The sequence below is a fragment of the Frieseomelitta varia genome, unplaced genomic scaffold (genome assembly GCF_011392965.1).
Source record: "Frieseomelitta varia isolate USP_RPSP 00005682 unplaced genomic scaffold, Fvar_1.2 scaffold_198, whole genome shotgun sequence".
NCBI classification, from domain to species: Eukaryota; Metazoa; Arthropoda; class Insecta; order Hymenoptera; family Apidae; genus Frieseomelitta; species Frieseomelitta varia.
Window position 1 is genome coordinate 162082 of NW_025109727.1, and position 19383 is coordinate 181464.

Sequence of the window (19383 nt, forward strand, 5' to 3'; positions counted from 1 at the left end):
GCGAGGACGAGGAGTAAGCGCGCTGTGGTCGCAGAAGGGGGGGAAAGAGAGAGGAAATTAAACGGCGTATTCGTGAATATTCATGAACGCCCGGTATATATGTATGTACTGCGTTCACGAACGCACAGTGACAGAAAGTGAAAAATGTTATCGTGAATGGGAATCGAGCGCGAGCGTCGTATCGCTTTTTAAAACACGAGTGTATTAATCTTCCCGCTACCGTTGCACGCGTATTAAGAGCCAGCAGCTCTTCTCGTGAAAGAAATTGGGTGTCTCGTTTGACGTCTTCAGTTATCGATAAGGGTCGAAGACGAAAAGCGCGAACAACCGAAAGTGAAATTTCTTTTGTTGCACGGCCTCGGGTTGATGTGCATCGGGAGATCAGTTCGGACGTCGAACAGCGAGAATTACTTGATATTCCGTCCAATCAATTTCATCGTGCAAACCGCGCTGCAGTTCGAGGTAATTCGATCAGCATTCGGGCGGCAAAAACCACGGCAAGCTGATGTAACTCGGCGCTGGCCGAGAGAGTTTTTCGATCAAGCTGCCGAGAGAGGAGCAAGACGGGCGCAAGGAATCCGGAGTACCGTTCCCCGCGTATTTTCGTGTGCGCGTACGGCGCCGCGCAAAAACATTGCTAATGTTAACAATCAGCTTTAAATTAGTACGAACGTCCCGCAAATGAAATTTTCGGGCGGCCACGAAAGCCGGAGGAAATGGACGAACGAACGCAAGAAGAAAAGAGGGTCGTCGAACGGCGAATTGTAAAGTTGTTCGAGGCAAGACGAAGAAGACGCGACGAAGTTGACGAGGGAAAAGGATAGGTCGAGTATGAACTGCTTCAAAATCGAAACGGACGACGAGCACGTGGATGGGAGGTGTTGAGAATTATAAAAAACGGAAATAGAAACGAGACGAGTAGGAAAGAAAGCGGAGAAAACTCGATAGGGGAAAGAATGGGAAGAGGAAGCGGAGCGGCGAGATGGAACGAACGAGCGCAAAGGAAGGCGGAGCTGGCATTCTGTAGCTCTGCGAGAGGAGGTGGTATTTCGAGATATGTACCGTAAAACAGCCTCGAACCAAGATTTACTCTATACGCAACGGAGAGTTTCGTCTTTAGAGTGGTTGGCTCCAGCCGGTGGAAGAGAGAAACGGCGGAGAATGATGTCGCTGGGCGAGCACAGTGATGTAGCGATTATATCTGCTCACGGCGGCCGGAATAAACGATTACACGCGGCGCTGGTGAATATTTATCTCGGACGGTATCTACCATCTCGCGTCTGATCGTCGTCGGCCCTCTCTTGTCGTCACTTGTATACTGGGTGATCCTTGCAAGACGATCGACCGATTTTTCATCGTGCGTCGCATCTCGTGCTTGAAATAATGACTCGTGATATGTAACGACGCTACACGGAGAAAACGTCCGAACGTCTTAAAAGTTCGCCCGTGTGTGAGTACGCGTTCGAGACGAGACTGATGATAAAATAATAACGCGGAACATATTCCCGTAATTTGACAGTAAAAGGAAAACGTTTGCAACAGGCAGTCAACGTGTAATACGTTTGATAGACCTAATTCGATAATCGATGTAAGCGTGTTTAATTAACGTGATAAACTTAAAAAATTAACTTATTACGAATTCTTATTTCAACAAAAAGACGAGATACGGGGCTTCTGATCATTTGTCGTGCGTACGATTCGGGCCGATCCATTTACCGTTTAATCACGACTGATAGAATCTTGTCGCAACGAATTCCAATATATATTACGACGGCACTGTAACAATCAATAAACGTAATGACGCGAACTATTTATACAAAGGGAACGCGGAAGTTCTATTTTGCATGGGGCGAGCTAATATTAATGGCCGCTAAGGGAACGCTAATGATTGCTCTGCCCCTACGCCGGAATTCTCGTTGCAAGTAAAATTGCGTTTCCATTTTATCACGTAGCCCGTGAAAACAGCGCTCTTACGAGAAATTTATCGATTTAAAATGACGTTTCATGTTTCGATTTTTGTGTAAAAACATTGTTGGAACAACGATGTATTGACAGGAAGCTCGACTACTAGTTCTGGATAATTCGACGGCAACTTGGTTGTACAAATTGACAGGCACGCGATCTTACGTATGGCATTTACATGGAAGTGAATGGCACGACAAGAATATTTTCCAATAATTACACGGCTGTTGAACAAACAACCTCTCACGGTGTTTATTCGTACTCGCATCGTGCAATTACACACGCGAAAAGAATCAATCCACGAAGAAATAATTGCCACGAAGATAACCGCCAGTTGAGATTAACAGTTCCGACTTATTAATATCGCAATTGACGTGATATGTAGTCGGCAAAAGGAAAAGAAAAGAATGATACGGATAGCGATCTCTGCAAATCGCCTTAAATTTATATTACATAGAATGGCTGAGAGCGCGTCGATTCTTCGAAAGCGATGTGCAGTACTAATTAATCGACATCAAAATATTGATCAATCTGCGTTCTCCTTTTGTGGTTCACCGTGTATTGTGCGATGCCTGGCGCGATAAGAAAATAAGTAACTATAATTTTAACGATCGACGTTTATTATTGAAATTGCAGCTGCGATAAATGTGATAAAATATCTCCTTGGCTCGGGTTTCGTACCGATCTTCGATTCACTGAAATTCTACTTGTCAATTATAACAGAAAAGTGTGCGCGGTTCCTCGAGGATAGACTGATATCGAGGTCAAAAATTTTATTACACACGCGTGTATGTACAGTTCGATGACTGGCGCGTCACAGCAGCTTTATACTTTACGATTTTACATTCACGAAGCGCGTTATCCTCGACCACGTCGTGAAATAAGTTGTGGGATAAGTAGCAGCATAAGTATTCCGTTCCGCGACTGCAGTCAAGTAAGAATATCTACTACCGAAGGATAAATATGTCTTCCACAACATCCGATTATTATTCGCCCGGCCATTTTTACAATACGATAGCAACGACGTCACGATCAGCAAGATCTCTCGTTGTGCGCGCCGATACTACACGCGAGGATATTATCCGATACGAATTGCACAGCCTCCAGTGATTTATCATTTTATCGTTTTCTTTATCACGCTCGAATTATTCATCTTTGCACGGACGCGATATTTCTTTCTCTCCGTGGATATTTCAATATTCGTATGTTCCAGATAGAAATAGACACTGTTGAAGATGCTTATACACGTTGGATCGACGAATCTCATTTCGCGCAAAACACGTATTAAATAAATTCGTTGTTGTTTTAAATTTGCAACAGGAGATTTTCATTGGTGATCAAACGGCGATGAAACGCGAAATAAAGGCGACGTTAAACAACAGGCAGGAGCAACGTGAAAATCTGGAATGCATTCGGTACCGTGACACAATGCACGCCATCGATTTGTACGTGAAATATCGTGAAACCGTTACGTACGGTATATCGGTGATGGCCACTTCAAAAACACCAGCTACAAATCATCACACCCACGCCTCCCACGAAATGCATCAACTTACTCAATCATGGAAACGTTTTGACACTAAATCACACCGAGGGGACCTGTCGCGTGGGCGTAATAACTTTCACTCCAGAATTTCGAATGTCAAGGAATCTTCGTAAAATCGACTACGATAATTCCTCCATTGACACTTCACTATCGATTTCGATAGATCGAAACTTGGAACGAATCACAAAGTTTTCGAGACAAAATTTGTTCGACAAACACTCCCATCTAATAAATGTTAAGATTTTGACATAACACGTTGTAATTCAAAATCGAACAAAGTCAAACAGAAGTGGTCAAACCGGAATATAATTCTGCAGATTTACAACGTTGTAGCTTTAATAATTTGGATAATTTTTATAAAACACATGAATAAAAGTTTGTGTTTTCTGTAGTATTATAAACTTTGCCATTCATTTCACGTTCTAATTTCTTCGATACAATCTTTGTGCTTCAGTCGTCAGTAGCTTTGGTGTTAAGCAAATAATTAGAATTTTGCGTTTACAACGATCCGGAAATTTTTTAAATTTTCGAAATTACATACGTGTGTCAACGTCACAAATAATAATATCTACTATAAATGGTACACGATGAATTAACAATCATACACATTAGCACTGGCAGTTTCCTAATCTCATTGAGGAAATATTACATCAGACGCAGAACTCAGAGATATACGGTAGAAAAATTAATAATAGAATTGAAAGCAATAATTGAGAAAATCTTTCGATGAAATTTTCACTCGATGTAAATGTCTGTTTCAAACACATTCGTCTGCTTTAATTCGAGATTCCAAGCGAAATAGTGATTCTTAACTGATCTAACAATATCTTAATTATTTTTTAGACTTATCTCGTTCGTCGAAAGCGTTCCAATACTTATGAACGGGGCTGTATATTTATATTGTATTCTTAGAACGAAAAACACTTAACGCTGATCATTCCCACTGATTTTCTTGCACTTTCACATACGGTCGGTCTTTTTATCGTCTCGACTTGTGCGGTGCACCCGAGTACTTACGTTGCACGTCTGGTTACACAACAAATCGGGAGTCGTACTTCCCACACGACGAATTCGACCTGAGGAGGATGGGAAATCCAACGATTTTGATCTCACCGGTGGAAAGTCGGGCCACTTCAATTACACGAGCGGAGTCGCGTTCGAACAATCATGGGATAATTCTAGGAGGATCTACCAAAACGAGTGCTGTTTATCCAATTCGGTTCCTACCAATTCCTATGAGAAATAGGAAGTATCGTTGTTAACAATGACACTGGTATTCGGATCGTAATTTCACGCTGTTCCTCATCATCGGCATCGAATAACTGATCTGCTTTCACGCTTTCACTATCGTTAACATACGTCATAATTCGTTAAAAAAAAAAAAAAAGAACTATAAAATCGTATTACTCTCTGTTGGGAAAATTTCTCCGATTCACGAGCGACTTTCATACTCGAAACTGGACATTTAAAAAGCGACGAGAGGGCACGATGCCGACTTTCCTTTTTTATTCAGCTGGCAATGGGCTTCGTTTTATGCCCGCCAGGATACGGAACACTAAAGACGGTAACAATCGAATGAATAAAACAATATGATAAACATCGAGAGTTCGATCGTTCGTCACATTCGAACGAATTCGTTCCAGATTCCATCTCGGTCGAACATTTTCTACGTAAATGCCGAACTCGTTCCACGCTGAAACGTACCACGGGCAAGAAGCTTACGGTCTTTTCTTCCAATTGGGATTATGATTTCCACGCGTTACGAAACAACGTGGTAGATACGCCAGCTCGGATGCTATTACACCGCTAATAAAAGTCTCACAACTGTACAAACATCCGAATATTTTCCACGGTATCCTCCGAATACGCGGCGCGTTTCTCTTCCACCTTCTTCTCTTTCTCCTCTTTTCTTTCTTCTTTCTCTTTTTTTCTCGCTAGCGTGAAACGTTCGACGTTCGGGAATAAAGCGACCCGCTAACAAAAATAACTGAAAGAAGTATGAGCCCAGGTCAGAGACTGTAATCGCGTTTGTAAACCGTTTCTAATTACTGGTGAAAGAACCGCTGCGTGGATCTGTGGCCCGTTAAAGCCCGAACCGACCGTACAATGGGAGTAAGTTACGAACAATCCTCGTGTACCATTTTTCCTGCGATTTAGTCGCGGTAAAAGTAAAAGAGCCGTCGACCCGCTCGTTAGAAAAAAATTCCGAGAAAATTGTTCTTCGGAGAACGATTCGTTGCCGAAGGGAAAAAAGAAAGGAAAAGTATTTCAAGTGTGACAATGTCTGTTCTCGATAGAACACTCGATGGAATACTGTATTCATTAACGCGATAAGCGCGAATGCCAATGAATGACAGAGTGCTCACGGGGCTATAATTAATATCAATCATGACATTTTCTTGACAAACAACGTGCCATTACATGCAAATTCTAGAATGATGGAAATGTGTAATTTTCCTGATTCTGGATATCGCCGCCGCGTGAATGTGAAAAAAAATTTCGTTCCGTTTATAATATCTTTTCATTCGATCCTAAAGTATTCAAATGGGTTGTTTTTTACACTCGTTAATTTTTTAATGGAATTAAGGCTCAGGGCGTGGCTCAGACCCACTAAGATCGGACACGTGATAAACCAAAGCGTTTAACATGAAAATGCATGCTGCCACGTAATTATTCCGCCGAAACGAAAAAAATTTTCAACTATCGGCTCATTGCTAAGTACCAAGTGTCGGATTACTTAATAACAGCGGCGATAATTGCGATTGAACTCACCTACAAGTCGTATCGATTTCTGCTTGGTTATTTTCGCGCGTGTTTGCGAAATAAATATTGCAAAATCCTTTCTTTCCGCGCCCGCGGCGTTCAAAATTGATTTTAATTCTGTAACGTTACATATATCGTTTACTTCATGAATTCCCTGTAACTATAATTGATACAAAAATTGAACAACGTGAAACTTTAATGTTTTGTAAATTTCACCGTCTTTCAAAGAAATGACAATTTTTTCTACAACGCCGTCCAAGAACCTTTAAAACAGACGATCATTTTTTTGAAGATTCTAACAACAAAGGTTTAAACCACTACATCTACGAGCAAAGATAGTTAATTCGAAATAACTGCGAATTCCAAATGTTTTCACTTCGAAACACGCCGGCGAGATGTGTTCAAACGATTTCCTGGAATGTCAAAGGCGGTTCACGTCTAGCTGGTCGCGTCAGGCACGCACCGACAAACGGGAAATACTTTAATTATCGCGGAAAGTGTGCATTGTATCTAGTTAGTGGAGGCTGGCGCCAAGAGAGAATTTAGCCACAGTAACCTCATACCCTTTGAACGTCTAACGTTAACGACGCGTCGCCGAGCAATCTGTCGGGCTGCTCGTCCACGGCGAATTGAGCCCCGGACAGTTCGAGATAAGTGTCGGACGCGTGAGAGCACTACTGTACAACACGCCTGCCGATACAGACCGATGCATCGTCTTTTGATTTATTAGACCGCATTCTACGTCTCGAGCTCCTTCTGCCCCTATTTATATTCTCTTTACGATCTCCGGCATTCATCTCTGCTCCGTTCATCTATTGGCCTGCCTATTAATCTTCCGCGTATGATATCGGAACTCGACATACTCATGTGAAAAAAAAGGAACCCAATGGCTCGCGTCCGCGAGTCGAATATTCACGACAGTGAACTAGAACCTAATTCAATGCTTTTCAAATGTCACGCAACTAGTTGTTCGTAGAAATTTCTACGATAGGCTGAACAGAAGTTGATGCATGTAGAAAATATTCTTTTTTCACAAGTCATATATTTTCTCTTTGTCAGAGGAATTTCTACTTTTCATTTCTCCGCGATTTGTCATTAGCAAGGTTGCCTGCTTATTTATTTTTAACAAGAATCATCAGTTCAATTTAAAAATTCTCGTACAATTTTTTTCTTTTTTTTTTTTAATAGAATTATAAAATTATAGGAATCTCTTTAACATTTTTCAATTATAAGTCGTATTTCGAGTAATTTTCGTGCAAGAAAATTATTTTTATTTCTATCACGAATCATTTTAACATTCAATAGATACGAGATTCTTTATTTTTAATTTCTTTATTTCTTTATTAGTTGTTGATAATGAAAGATACAAGTTAAAGAGTGATATCCGTTCAAACCAAGGAGAAACGTTCTATATGCGTCGATCTAATAAGATACTTTTTAAAGAATCAAAAGAGGAACACAGCTTCCGTGATTACACGTGCGATAGCTCTGCCATGATTTACATTTTGGAAGACGCTAATAACTGATGTTTGACAGGAAATTAAAGCAGTTATCTGTACGATATGTGAATTTACTAACTGATTCGCTTCTATGCTCGATTTTACAAAGTACGAGGAAACGTTATCGCGAAAATTGCAATTAGCGACAGTTAATCTGTAGAAATCAAAGCAAAATTAATAACATACTCGCCTGTAACGATTACACAAAATGGTACATATAAGATGTATATATATATATGGTGGTATATAGAGGAAAGTATTTAATTCGGATTAGGAAATAATTAGAAAAAAAAGGACAGAGTTAGATTGAGTTATTTCGTGCGAATTTAGAGAGTATTTTCTTCCCTTCCCTTCCAAAATTAATAACATACTCGCCTGTAACAATTACACAAAGTGGTACATATAAGATGTATATATATGGTGGTATATAGAGGAAAGTATTTAATTCGGATTAGAAAATAATTAGAAAAAAAAGGACAAAGTTAGACTGAGTCACTTCGTGCGAATTTAAAGAGTATTCTCTTCCCTTCCTTCAAAGGGTCTCGGAGAACAATTATCCCATGAGTCGAATGCTACGCCAGAGTAATTATCGTTAAGCGATTCGACCTCCTGCTCCGAGACTTGAAAAGATCCCGTGACCTTCTCACAGATCGGGTCCAGCGATCTCTCGCGAATTTTTGAGAACGTTGCACGCAGGTTTCAAAATCGAATCTCTATCTATTCTTGACTCAGTGTTTGCAGAAATTCAATAAAATTGCAAATACCGTGACTGACCAGATAATTGTTAGAATTATCATTTGAAAAAAAAAAACGTGTTCGATTTTGCGGTATTTGCAGTTACTATTATCAAGCGTCAGACAGTCCCCTTTTCGTACATTGTGTTCCGTGGAATCACGAGTTCGCCCAATCGTCGCGAGAAAACATAAAAGACGAACGATGAACCACACATCATAAAGGCTCGACGAACGCAATTACCGGCAATAAACGTCGCAGCCGTTTTCTCACGTAAGCTGGAGATATTCGGAGCGAGCGTAATCGCGGCCGTGAAACGCCGGATAGAGAAGAGCCGCGTGATCTAAAAGGAAAAGCAACGGTATACAAACAGCCCTAATTATGTAAATTGGATTCTTAAGCTAGATTTACAAGGAGATATCGTTGCCCCGGGGGCAACTTCGCGTGGCTCGGTCGCGGTGGGGCACGTTTTGAACCCGTGGCTTGATAAAACACGACGCCGACGCTGTTCGATTAAGTCGCGGCGGGATTCGTTGCACGAGCACGGCGAATAATATACCAACATTGAGATCTTCCTCCCGCTTCCTCACGGTGATCGTTAGGAAATGGTAATTTTATTGAAAATAATCACCGCCCGATCGGGAAATCGGAGTTTCCATCGGAGTGGAAATTTATGTTCTCGCTGTTTATATACAGGGTGTCCATAAAGTCTAGTTACAATTTCAAAAATTTATTACGAAGGCAAGTGAAAAGACAGATAAGTGGAAATTATTGGAAAATAAGACGCATATATTTAAGTTTTTTCTGCCTTATTTAATACACCTTTATACCATTAATTGCACGAGGCACTTTTGAAATTGCAAAAAGACTTTACGGACACCCTATAATTCGCGCGTACGTACATAGGTTCGGAGGTTCGTTGAATTAATCGTGCCGATGAAATAAAAGAGAATGATCGTGGCACATTAAGGTAATGTAATTCGGGGTAAGGCGAAGGGTAACCGCTCGGAGGGAATTTATATCGGCCGTGGCTATCTTTACCGCGATCCATAACGTTAACCAACCGACTACGAAATAAATCGAAGAGAATAGATCAAAGACAAGTGCACTTGCATGGTAGCTGCCTTTAATCGGTCCAAGAATCGTAGCCGGGCACAATATCCAGCGGCATCGATTCATCAGTGGTATCCACGGAAATAACCGGTGTGTAGGTACCATTAAGCGATACGAATTACGACAAATTCGAATATCACGTTGATGCATAACGCTATTTCATCACTGCCTTCTGGTATGAAGATGTCGGCCGGGCTTGTCGGCTTGCTCGTTTTCGTCGTTGTCGCGGCCCTACGGTGCTCCTCGACGTTTCTCTGCCTCCTGTTATTCGCCATCAAGCATCGCCACCAGCAGGCGAGGAGAGGCTCACAGTCACGGCTATTGCCTGTAGGTATACGTGCCCGACTAATCTATCGTTGCGCGTTCCCCGGCCACTGGAATCCGCCGAATTTTCAACGCTTCTCGCTCGGGAAACGAGAGAAACTGTCCGTCGACTGTCTGGGATGATCCCAGGCATCGAAACGTGAGAAAAATATGGAAACACGGGAGGAAAGAAGCGTGAAGGTTCGATGAATTATTCAATTGAGCTGCGGAGAAAGAACAACGATATCTCATATTCAGAGACGTAGAGGAACTGCAGCTTAGGAAAGTGGAAAAGGAAAAGGTAAAGAAATACGTTCCTATTCTGTTCTTCGAGCGAGTAAAACGAAGAGATTAGAATTTGCGAACCGTATGGACAATGTACGATACGATCACGTGGCTATATCACGTGTCTGTATCGATTGGAACGAAGAAACGAATCGTTCGATCAAAGAACGAAATGGAGCAGTGGAAACGAATGGAAAAAAGAGGGCGGAGGGGTAAGAGAGTATGCGTTCTCTTGGCACGAGCAAGGCGGATGCTGCAGGGACGTGAGATTCTTGGCAACGGAACGACGTGTTGCCTCCCAACTCCGTACCACCATAAGGATCGCGGTCGTCGGATGTTTATATTCATGATAGTGCCTCTCTCTGTCCCCAAATAACCGGCCCGATGTCGACTGATTCCCGTGCCGGTACGACGTATTGGACGCTTCCAACTAGCGGCCGCTCTAGCCGTTGAGAGAAAGAAATATCGTTGCATGTTCGCCCCGAGTTTCCTCGCGAACAAGCGGCCGTGATTACCGGCCAAGTTAATATTGTACATCCACTTTTAACGGATGGACAAATTGGCTTTGTGTACAGCGACAGGACACGCTTTGGTACACCGTCGTATCGGGGGATTATGAAAATTTTACAGCGCCCACTTCTCCAACGAGGAAACGAGTGGCTGGCCGACCGGCAGAATCGTAAACGTAGATATGAATTTGAATTGACTTTCATGACCGATTCAAGCGTCCTCTCGTTTTGATTGCCACTATATCGCGTCCGTGTTACTGTTGCCGCGGTGAAAACGACGGCAATATGTGGCAGTCGTTCTGCCGATGTTGACTTAGTGTCTCTTTCTCTCGCCCCTTCTCTCTCTCTCTCTCCTATGAATCTATTTCCGTTGTAAAACTGCTGGAGAACAACGAGCCTGTTTATCTCGGGCGGGGAGGGAAAATGCTTCGCGCAACTTTCGGCAACGCGATAAATCCTTCCGGCCGCGGTCAGATACGCGTCACATACTATAAATAGTTGAAGGTACGCGGGGACGATCGGTTGGTTAAAACGTTCGGGACGTCTTTGTATGGACTCGCCGCGGCACCCAGTAATAATTTCATTACTCGCCAACTGGCTCGCCAAGGTGGCGAAGGCATTAACGACGAGCGGCGCATTCTAGATACTTTTGCGAAACCTCATTAAGTGAAACGCCGCTGGCTAATTTTGCACCGGGAATGCACGCCAGTATAAATAACTTTTCCGACGAGGGATAAAAAAAGGAAAGAAAGAAAATGACGTACGAGTGAAGTTACGAGTGAAAATTCGTTTGATCGACGGACGATCGTTTATAATTGATAAGATGAAAGTTTTGGAGGAGAGGGGGAACGATGCGTATGTATCACTAATTCGATGCGAAAATTGTAACGTTATTGCTATGGGCAATTTCTTTTTGGCAGTTACGTTTATTGCAGGGATATTATTCTTCATGGTAATTCAGAATTATTAGAAGTGGCAGCCTAATTTCTCTTTTGGCACGGTGATACGTAATTAGGCTTGGCGCCGTAATTGGCGTAAATAATATCCATCGCGAAGTTGGCCAAGCGGACGCTCGCGTTGCAAGCCATAAACATATTGTGCCTTAGCGACGACGCGTTTAGAACCACGCCGCGGAGTCATAATTTCGCCACGCGAAACAGGATTATCAAAACCCTTCCTTTATCCCCCATCTTTTCGCTCTCCATCTCGTTCCGTAAGATTTCGTATCAATGGAACGCGCAATTAGAGTAAAAGCACCCAAGGTCCATTTCTATATTGGATAGCAAAGGCGGTTACGATATCGAGTTCCTTTACAAAGCCGAGAGCTTTCTACATTTCCATCCCCCCATGGTTTTTCTTTTCATTCTGAAAGGTCAAATGTAGACAAGAGCCACGATGTGATCGTACCCTAAGAACTCGAGGAATTTTCCAAATACGATGCTTCCCAGTCAATGGCCAACACGAAGATCTCGAGCATTAAAAATAGCCGCAGAATCTTGGCGCCGTCGAAAGAATCTTTCGCCACTTTGTTTTTCTCTGAATCAATACGTCTTACTGATACGTCTGCTTGATAGTTTTAATTAGTATTTTAAAATATTGTGACAATTAACGTATTAATTGTTACAATTAATACGTTAATAGGCAGTACTCGATTGAAAACATTATACAAACGTTATATATCGTAATTTTTTACTAAATACATGTCTGCAGTAGATATCTTGCAATTTATGTGTCTCATTACAAAACTCTCTCATTGATAAAATTTTAATATATATTTTTTTTATACAAGTACGATAGATTCTTCTTACGCTAACAATAAATAAGTGTTTCAAATACTTTCATAAATTCCAGACGAGGATTTCCCCTGTTCTATTTACACGTACTAATGAGGTGTGATCAAGAAATCGCTAAAGAGCGGATATTTCTTACGATTATACGTACATTTATTTCCGTCAACAGGACTGCGTAACGGATGTTGCAACAGTAAATGACAAGAAACATCAAAGATCAACGGAACTGCAAGTTAACGCGAGGAGGGATAATAAATTGCCTTGCTCCTCCCAGAGCTTTTGAGTACCAGGTCTGACAAGAGTTGTTAGTACGGGAAAAAAGAGGAGCGTACAGTCGGTAAAGGCTACTTAGGAATCTTGGCGCCGGTAATACCGCTTGCGTTGCTTCGTTTTTCCAACACTTGAGCCGCACATTATGCAATGTCGCTATGAGCTATGATTGTTATTTCGGGATATTGTCTTTTATTATGACGCAGGACTGAAATGTATCAGTTACTTATAGGACATTGAACCTCTACGTTCATCGTTACACATCTATCATTTCTCTTCGTGCCATTCTGAAATCTTCTAAACTAGTCTTTGCTTGTTATTCAAACTGAGAACTCAAAATGAAATTGCTTGGCAATTTCGATATCTTGCGTGTATATACGTTGTAAGTGTATCGTTAAATCTTAACTGTTAAGTTGTAAATATCGTCCAAAGCTTCCAAACACGTAGAACTTGAAATTATATTTTACGATTTATAGTCGCGTGTGCAAAGTGTGTTTCTGAATATTTATTACACGTATCGACAATCTAGCGGTAAGCCGAACGATTACAAATAAAGGCTGAGGAAATGTAATTTTATCGACAGCAATCTCTGTAATCTACTGGTTTGATAGAATAAAGTAGAGACGATAGGACGATTATATCTAACCGCGCCATTAAATTGTAATCCTAGCTATTATATTCTATATAATTTGTAACCTAATTAGAACATGTATTCCACCGCGGTAATTGAGTTATATCGAGTAGGAACGTAGCTAACGTAACTAACAGGCAGATAGAAGAGACACACGCGAGAGATCACCGTTATCCAAAACTAATAGCCGTAATTTAGACGGATGACATTTATTCCATATAAATCTAATTTCCTGTAATAATTCTGTACTCATTAAATACCACCCTATCTCTTAACGCTCGGTGATATTAATGCAGTTAACTTAAAGTTTACCAGGTACAGTCGTGATGGAGTAGCTTCTTGCACAGTGATACACGTGTTTGCAAATCAACATCATACACAGTTATCTGTTTCAGAGTAACACGCGTGCCTGCTCCTGGCTCGCCTATCTAATATCGTTCGCCATAACGTCGACGATGCAATTATGGCACAATTGTAGGTACTGTGGATACCAGCTTCAGTTTGGATTTGCTTCAGTTTTTCTATTTCGCGTCGAAAAACGAGTTAACTCGAAGCAAATACTTCACGCCGAGCTATGAGAATAAGTGCTGAACACTGATTAGTTTCGTGTCCAAGATAATTCATTGAGATACTGGGAGGAATTATTCGAGAATAAAAGATTGAGACAAGCTGATAGATATTTCCTTTAGATGCCAAGCCACTTACGACTTTCATCGTTTTGGAAAACCTTATTAATTTTTACCTTCACTGCAAATCAATTGTTCGTCTAGAAAACAGACCAGGCGAACAACAAACTCATATCGCTGTGTACTCTACTATGAAATTCATTTACGTTTTAAATGAATTATATAGACGAACTATGTTCGATGAAAACGTGAATATACATCCAACCATGTTTCTAATAGAATAAGCAAATCAGGAGGAACAACGAACGCGTAAAGATTGAAATTCAACGACTTTTTCCACGAATCTCGGAGCATGTCATTAGATGATTCAGTAAGCGAACGAACTTGCAGTAACGGGGCAAAAGTGACTTGTACGTTCGCTGCACCCATCACGATAAATTACTCTATTGTGAAAAGAAATCTCCATTTGGCAAAGTTCAGATTCGCCGACACGGCTGAAAGAATGAATACGAGCATTGATCAGGGAGATATCCAGCGAACGAAACTTTCGTTCGATGCCAACTGCGGTTCTTCGACCTCCCCAGAAGACTAGAATCCCAGAGTAAATCCAATCCCAGAGTAGTCTTCTACTTATCAGACATCGCTGCGTTTCCTCCAAGAGAGTACAGTTTGCAGCAAACATTTGAAACTTTGGCAAGTCCTATGCATTTCATGTTTTGTATATGACACGCATCGATCTTTCTATGTTTTATTATCTCTGGTCATCGTGCCAAATGAAATGTCAGAGAAAAGTGATAGAACTTTTTGTACAGAAAACTCCTACTCGAAAAGACAAGTATTTTTTTAACCCGAGTGGCCTCTCATTCTTTCAGTTGAAATTAGGTCGATATGGTAATAAAATTTACACATTTGCAAGATCTTTTATAAAAAATTTAAGAAAAATACTCTCCGCGTCATAAATAATATAATCGATTTTCTTGCGATTATCGCAACGGTTATTTTATATTCATTCCAGCGCAGCGCGTTGATGAAAGGATTATCAATTTTCTCAAAAAAAAAAAGATAATCATTGTTTCACTCAGTTTCGACATTTCTCCGTCTATCCACGTTCGTTCTTTCCACCTCACCAAGTAACGATTGGCAACACGCGATGGAAGAAGCGAAGGGCCGCGGCTGACGCAAGATCAGCGTAATAGACTCGTTTTCGCGTTCGCTGTGAAAATAATCGGCACGACAGAGAGTTGAGGAAACGTCAGCAGGTGCACGTGGGTGCATATGTCAAACGTCGAAACGTGTTAGAACGTTTCGTCGCCAAGTTCGACGGTGCATATCGCGGCGTGGCCGAATCGGACCGAGCGGAGCCGAGCGCGCGTGGACCCGTTCCAAAGTAAAGTCGGTTGGCATTCATCACGTTTGGATTATTCGCCTGGGATTTTCGTCTCTCGCCTCGTCTCCTCGCTAAATTTATGTGCCGGCGATCATTACGCACTCTTGGCCGTTCTATCGGCTAATTCGCCAGCCTCGCTTTCCACGCTTTATACCTATATTCGCGTTTGTCGTTATCCGCTGCGAGATCGTCGTTGTCGTCGTCGTCGTTCTCGTCGTCGACACCCGTACACGCTTAGGAGAGACCAGCTGCCACTAACGTTCCGCGTAGCTATCTGCTTTGCTCTCGCAATTACGTGAAACCGGCGCTAAAGCGTGCCAGTCTTACTGGCTCATTAAATAATAGCACTGATTACGCGGCAGCCTCTAACGATACGTTCGTGATTTATATCAAGCTCGTGTGCGTGTCCAGCGAACGATATTACAATTCAGAAAGCGTAGAAATGTCCATCCGGGCCGATCAAAAAGTTCGCAGATAAATCTTTTAATGGAGAAGACTATATCTTTCTGATGTATGTTTCTTTCAGTGATCTCTTTTATTGGTTCAATCTCACTTCATGTGTCTCTCTTTGAAACGCTATTGAGAAACAAATTTGTAAAAGCCAAGGTAAATAATAGCAATACTATGTATTAAGTCTATCATAATCTCGCTGAAAAGTATCGCATTTTTTTTTTTAATTGCTGCGTTGATTATTTTATACGAGCATCAATTCTATCGTTTTAAAGAAAATCGTAATAAATATTCGTTTTCTAGCTACTAAGTTTTCCAATTTCCACCTCATATTACTTGTGCAGAGTGAGTCACGTCCTTTTTTATACTCCCGCAAACAACGAAGATATTTTAAGTTCTAGCCGTAGGTGATTCACCTTACATTTTTCTTTTCGTGTTTTTTTTCTTTTTTGTATTTTGAATAAAGTGTAAAGTGAGACGAGATGTACGAGGGAAATGTTAACTTTAGCGAACATTTTTGCAGACACAAATATATAGTAGTTATATCGCGACGTAGGTTCTATTTTCTAATATCGTGAAGAGACGCGTTGAGACCATATAATGTACGAGGCAGATTTACACTTTGATTTGTGTTTCTTCTGCTTTCTCTGCTTTACATCCGAGCGCAAGGCACGCAATAACTTCTCGATCGTAATGTATTTTAATAGTGGAAACTGCAAATAGTGTGATCCGTGTAAATAAAAATTCGAATAGCTGCTTTGTTATCTTTTATAGGGTTCACCTACTGTATTGGATCTATTTAATTATTCCACAAATTCGTTCATTTATGCAAATTATAATAAATAACTGTTTGCCCAACACCGTAAAACGCATACTTAGGAAAGATATCTTTTGTATCAACATCTATAATTCGTTTTATCCTACAATTACTATCCTAATAAATTTTTTGTAGCAATTTATAATCTAACGTATGGTGTTTAAAGAATTCTATCGATTCAGTTTAATAAATTACAAAATTGAAGTAGTGAAAAGCGTTGAATTGTTAAATATTAATAAATGTCCCTGTAAAACAGATATTGTATCTATATCAGAGCATTCAGGCTTCTCACTACGTTATTCAACAAATAACAAGAATCGAGATTGTAAATTATGCGAATGGAAATATCATACGTGGAATATTGAGTTACAAAATCGACGCAAAAGTAAGTCGTGTCTTTGGCCGGTGAATGGGTTAATATCGACGAGGCGAACAGGTATCAGCGAGCGCAAAGTTCTCGAAATTCTAGTGAAAAGTATATCTGCGGAAAAATACGAATAAATCAAGCACGCGTATCTATAACGGGTTGTACCGTTCTTCCGCGTATGAAATGGATTCCGATCGATAGACGACGGAAAATAGATAATTACGAACAATGCCGGGTGCTAGACGAGCAACCTTGGAACAGGAAGCTGAGGGTTGTGGTGCTATACAACGTCTTCGGTTACCATCGACCACAGATCTCTGTTTATTCGTCTGATATCTTGTATCTGATATTAGTTAACTTGGCGTCAACTCGACCAGATAAATAAATGTTAACGTCATGCAGTCGTGGAGAAGGTAACACGATCGTACGAGGCTACGGGAGCAAAAGGAACTTTGCCTTTTCACGGAAACGCTGGAACTACCTCTGTTTGTATCGCAAGTATCGAAATTCTTTCTACTTTCCCCTGTGATTTATATATAACGGAGTATGTAATATTTCAAAGTAAAAGAATACTATCGTCGGACTGACAAATAATTATTTCTGTTTAATATCTTTGTGATTGACTCTTGAGACATATGACATATACAGTCTAAACAAGAAATCAGTTTTTTAGATGTCTGTTGATATTTGATTAACTTTATTTAAAATTGTCATTAGATTTGTTATCTAACGATTAAGATAGTTTGTGTAAATATTTTAATAATTATTCTTTGTGTGACGTTTGTTTAAAATAATCTATATATAAAACATTGAGCACTGAGATACAGTTCTATCAGAAACAAAATACCTCATACAAAAAACAAAAAATGTAGATTTCAAACCTCTTCAATGAGTGAAAATTTTACGATGAAGAAGGATTATTTTAATACTTTCATTGTTTAAATTTTAGTGGAACTATGGTCATACGAGTAACATCAGACATAATTCGTTAGAAATGTGCCAATTTTGTTAAATTGTTAAATTTCTTTTACAGGTAATTAAAATCTGACATTTCCATTATTTTAGGTACATCACATGTCGTGCAATTGTTCTTAAAGGATATAAAATATCAATCACAATCTTTTAATTGTAAGAATAACTTTCAAGAAATGTGTACTGTAAATAAATTTAAACATACATCGATAAATTTGCCTAAAGATTCGATTTCTTGTGAAAAATTGGCTAAAGAAACAGTGGAACAAACTCAAAAGCAGGTATCTAAAATATCAGTTTACAGCCTTCGTTTTACAATTTACTTACATTTCGTATTATAAATTTAATTTTGCAAAAAATAATTTTTAACATTGTAATTTCTATTAATAAAGCAACATATGGCAACTTCTTTATTTTTTTCTGATTAAATCGTATTTTCTACCAAGGAAAGTTACAAATTAACTAACTATGCATTGGTTCATAAAATTCATCCAAGTGATCGCCCACTACGTAACAACGTGCCAGAACGAGAAAAATGTACCGAACTTGACGACATATTGGCAAAATGGAATATCTATAAACCAAAAAAGTGATATTGTATGAAATTTTTGTGTGAATACGTGTCTATTGTTACGAGTTGAATATTAAATTTTATGTCATCGCAATTTGTTAATTTAAAATTTGTGTAAATGTAAAACTGTTACGTAATAAATAACGTAAATTATGTAAAATAACAGTTCTAAGTATTGGATATTATAATTTAATTAAAAAAATATTTAAAAATTCCCAGAAAGTGTATCTAGATGAAAGATCTATAATAAAATATAATATCTAGAAAATCTAAATAAATAATACAAATATTACTTAAAGAATCTAGCATATACGCTTCATTAACGGCATGTGTAAGTGTTAAATGAAGATATCTCTCGATACATACTTTTGATGAACCACAAACGGCTCTCGTCATGGTGCTTTGCAAATTGGCAAACACAACAGAAGATCCAATCTCTAACGTTGTCAAAGCAAACATCATCTCTTAGTGATAGCTAAATTTTACGCTCATTAATCAAACTCAAAGTTGCACAGTCTATTTGAATATTTCAGAAAATTAAAACAATCAAAAATGAAAGAAAATCGATTAGAGATAATTAATTTTGTATATTTTTAAATATATTTGTATATATCGTATATTTGTTAAATATGCATTTTAATAATTAAAAATGCCTTTCTCAATCTTCAAGATATTTATTTTGAATCTATCTTTCTAATTTTGTGAATTTATTATTATTATTATTTTTTTTTAATGAGCGTATTACATGTAATAATTTAAGTTTCTCAACAGAGGAAAGAAAAGAAAATTT

General features: G+C 39.6%; 1 protein-coding gene across 1 annotated transcript; it reads left to right on the top strand.

Annotated features, from left to right (window-relative positions):
- Positions 1–18090: 18090 nt before the first annotated feature.
- LOC122526840 lies at positions 18091–18678 on the top strand (the record flags this gene model as incomplete). The annotated part of the gene is made up of 2 exons (XM_043650414.1): positions 18091–18303; positions 18469–18678. Coding segments are annotated over 2 exons (360 nt in total), but the record flags the coding sequence as incomplete, so codon positions are not given.
- Between the last annotated feature and the right edge of the window lie 705 nt (positions 18679–19383).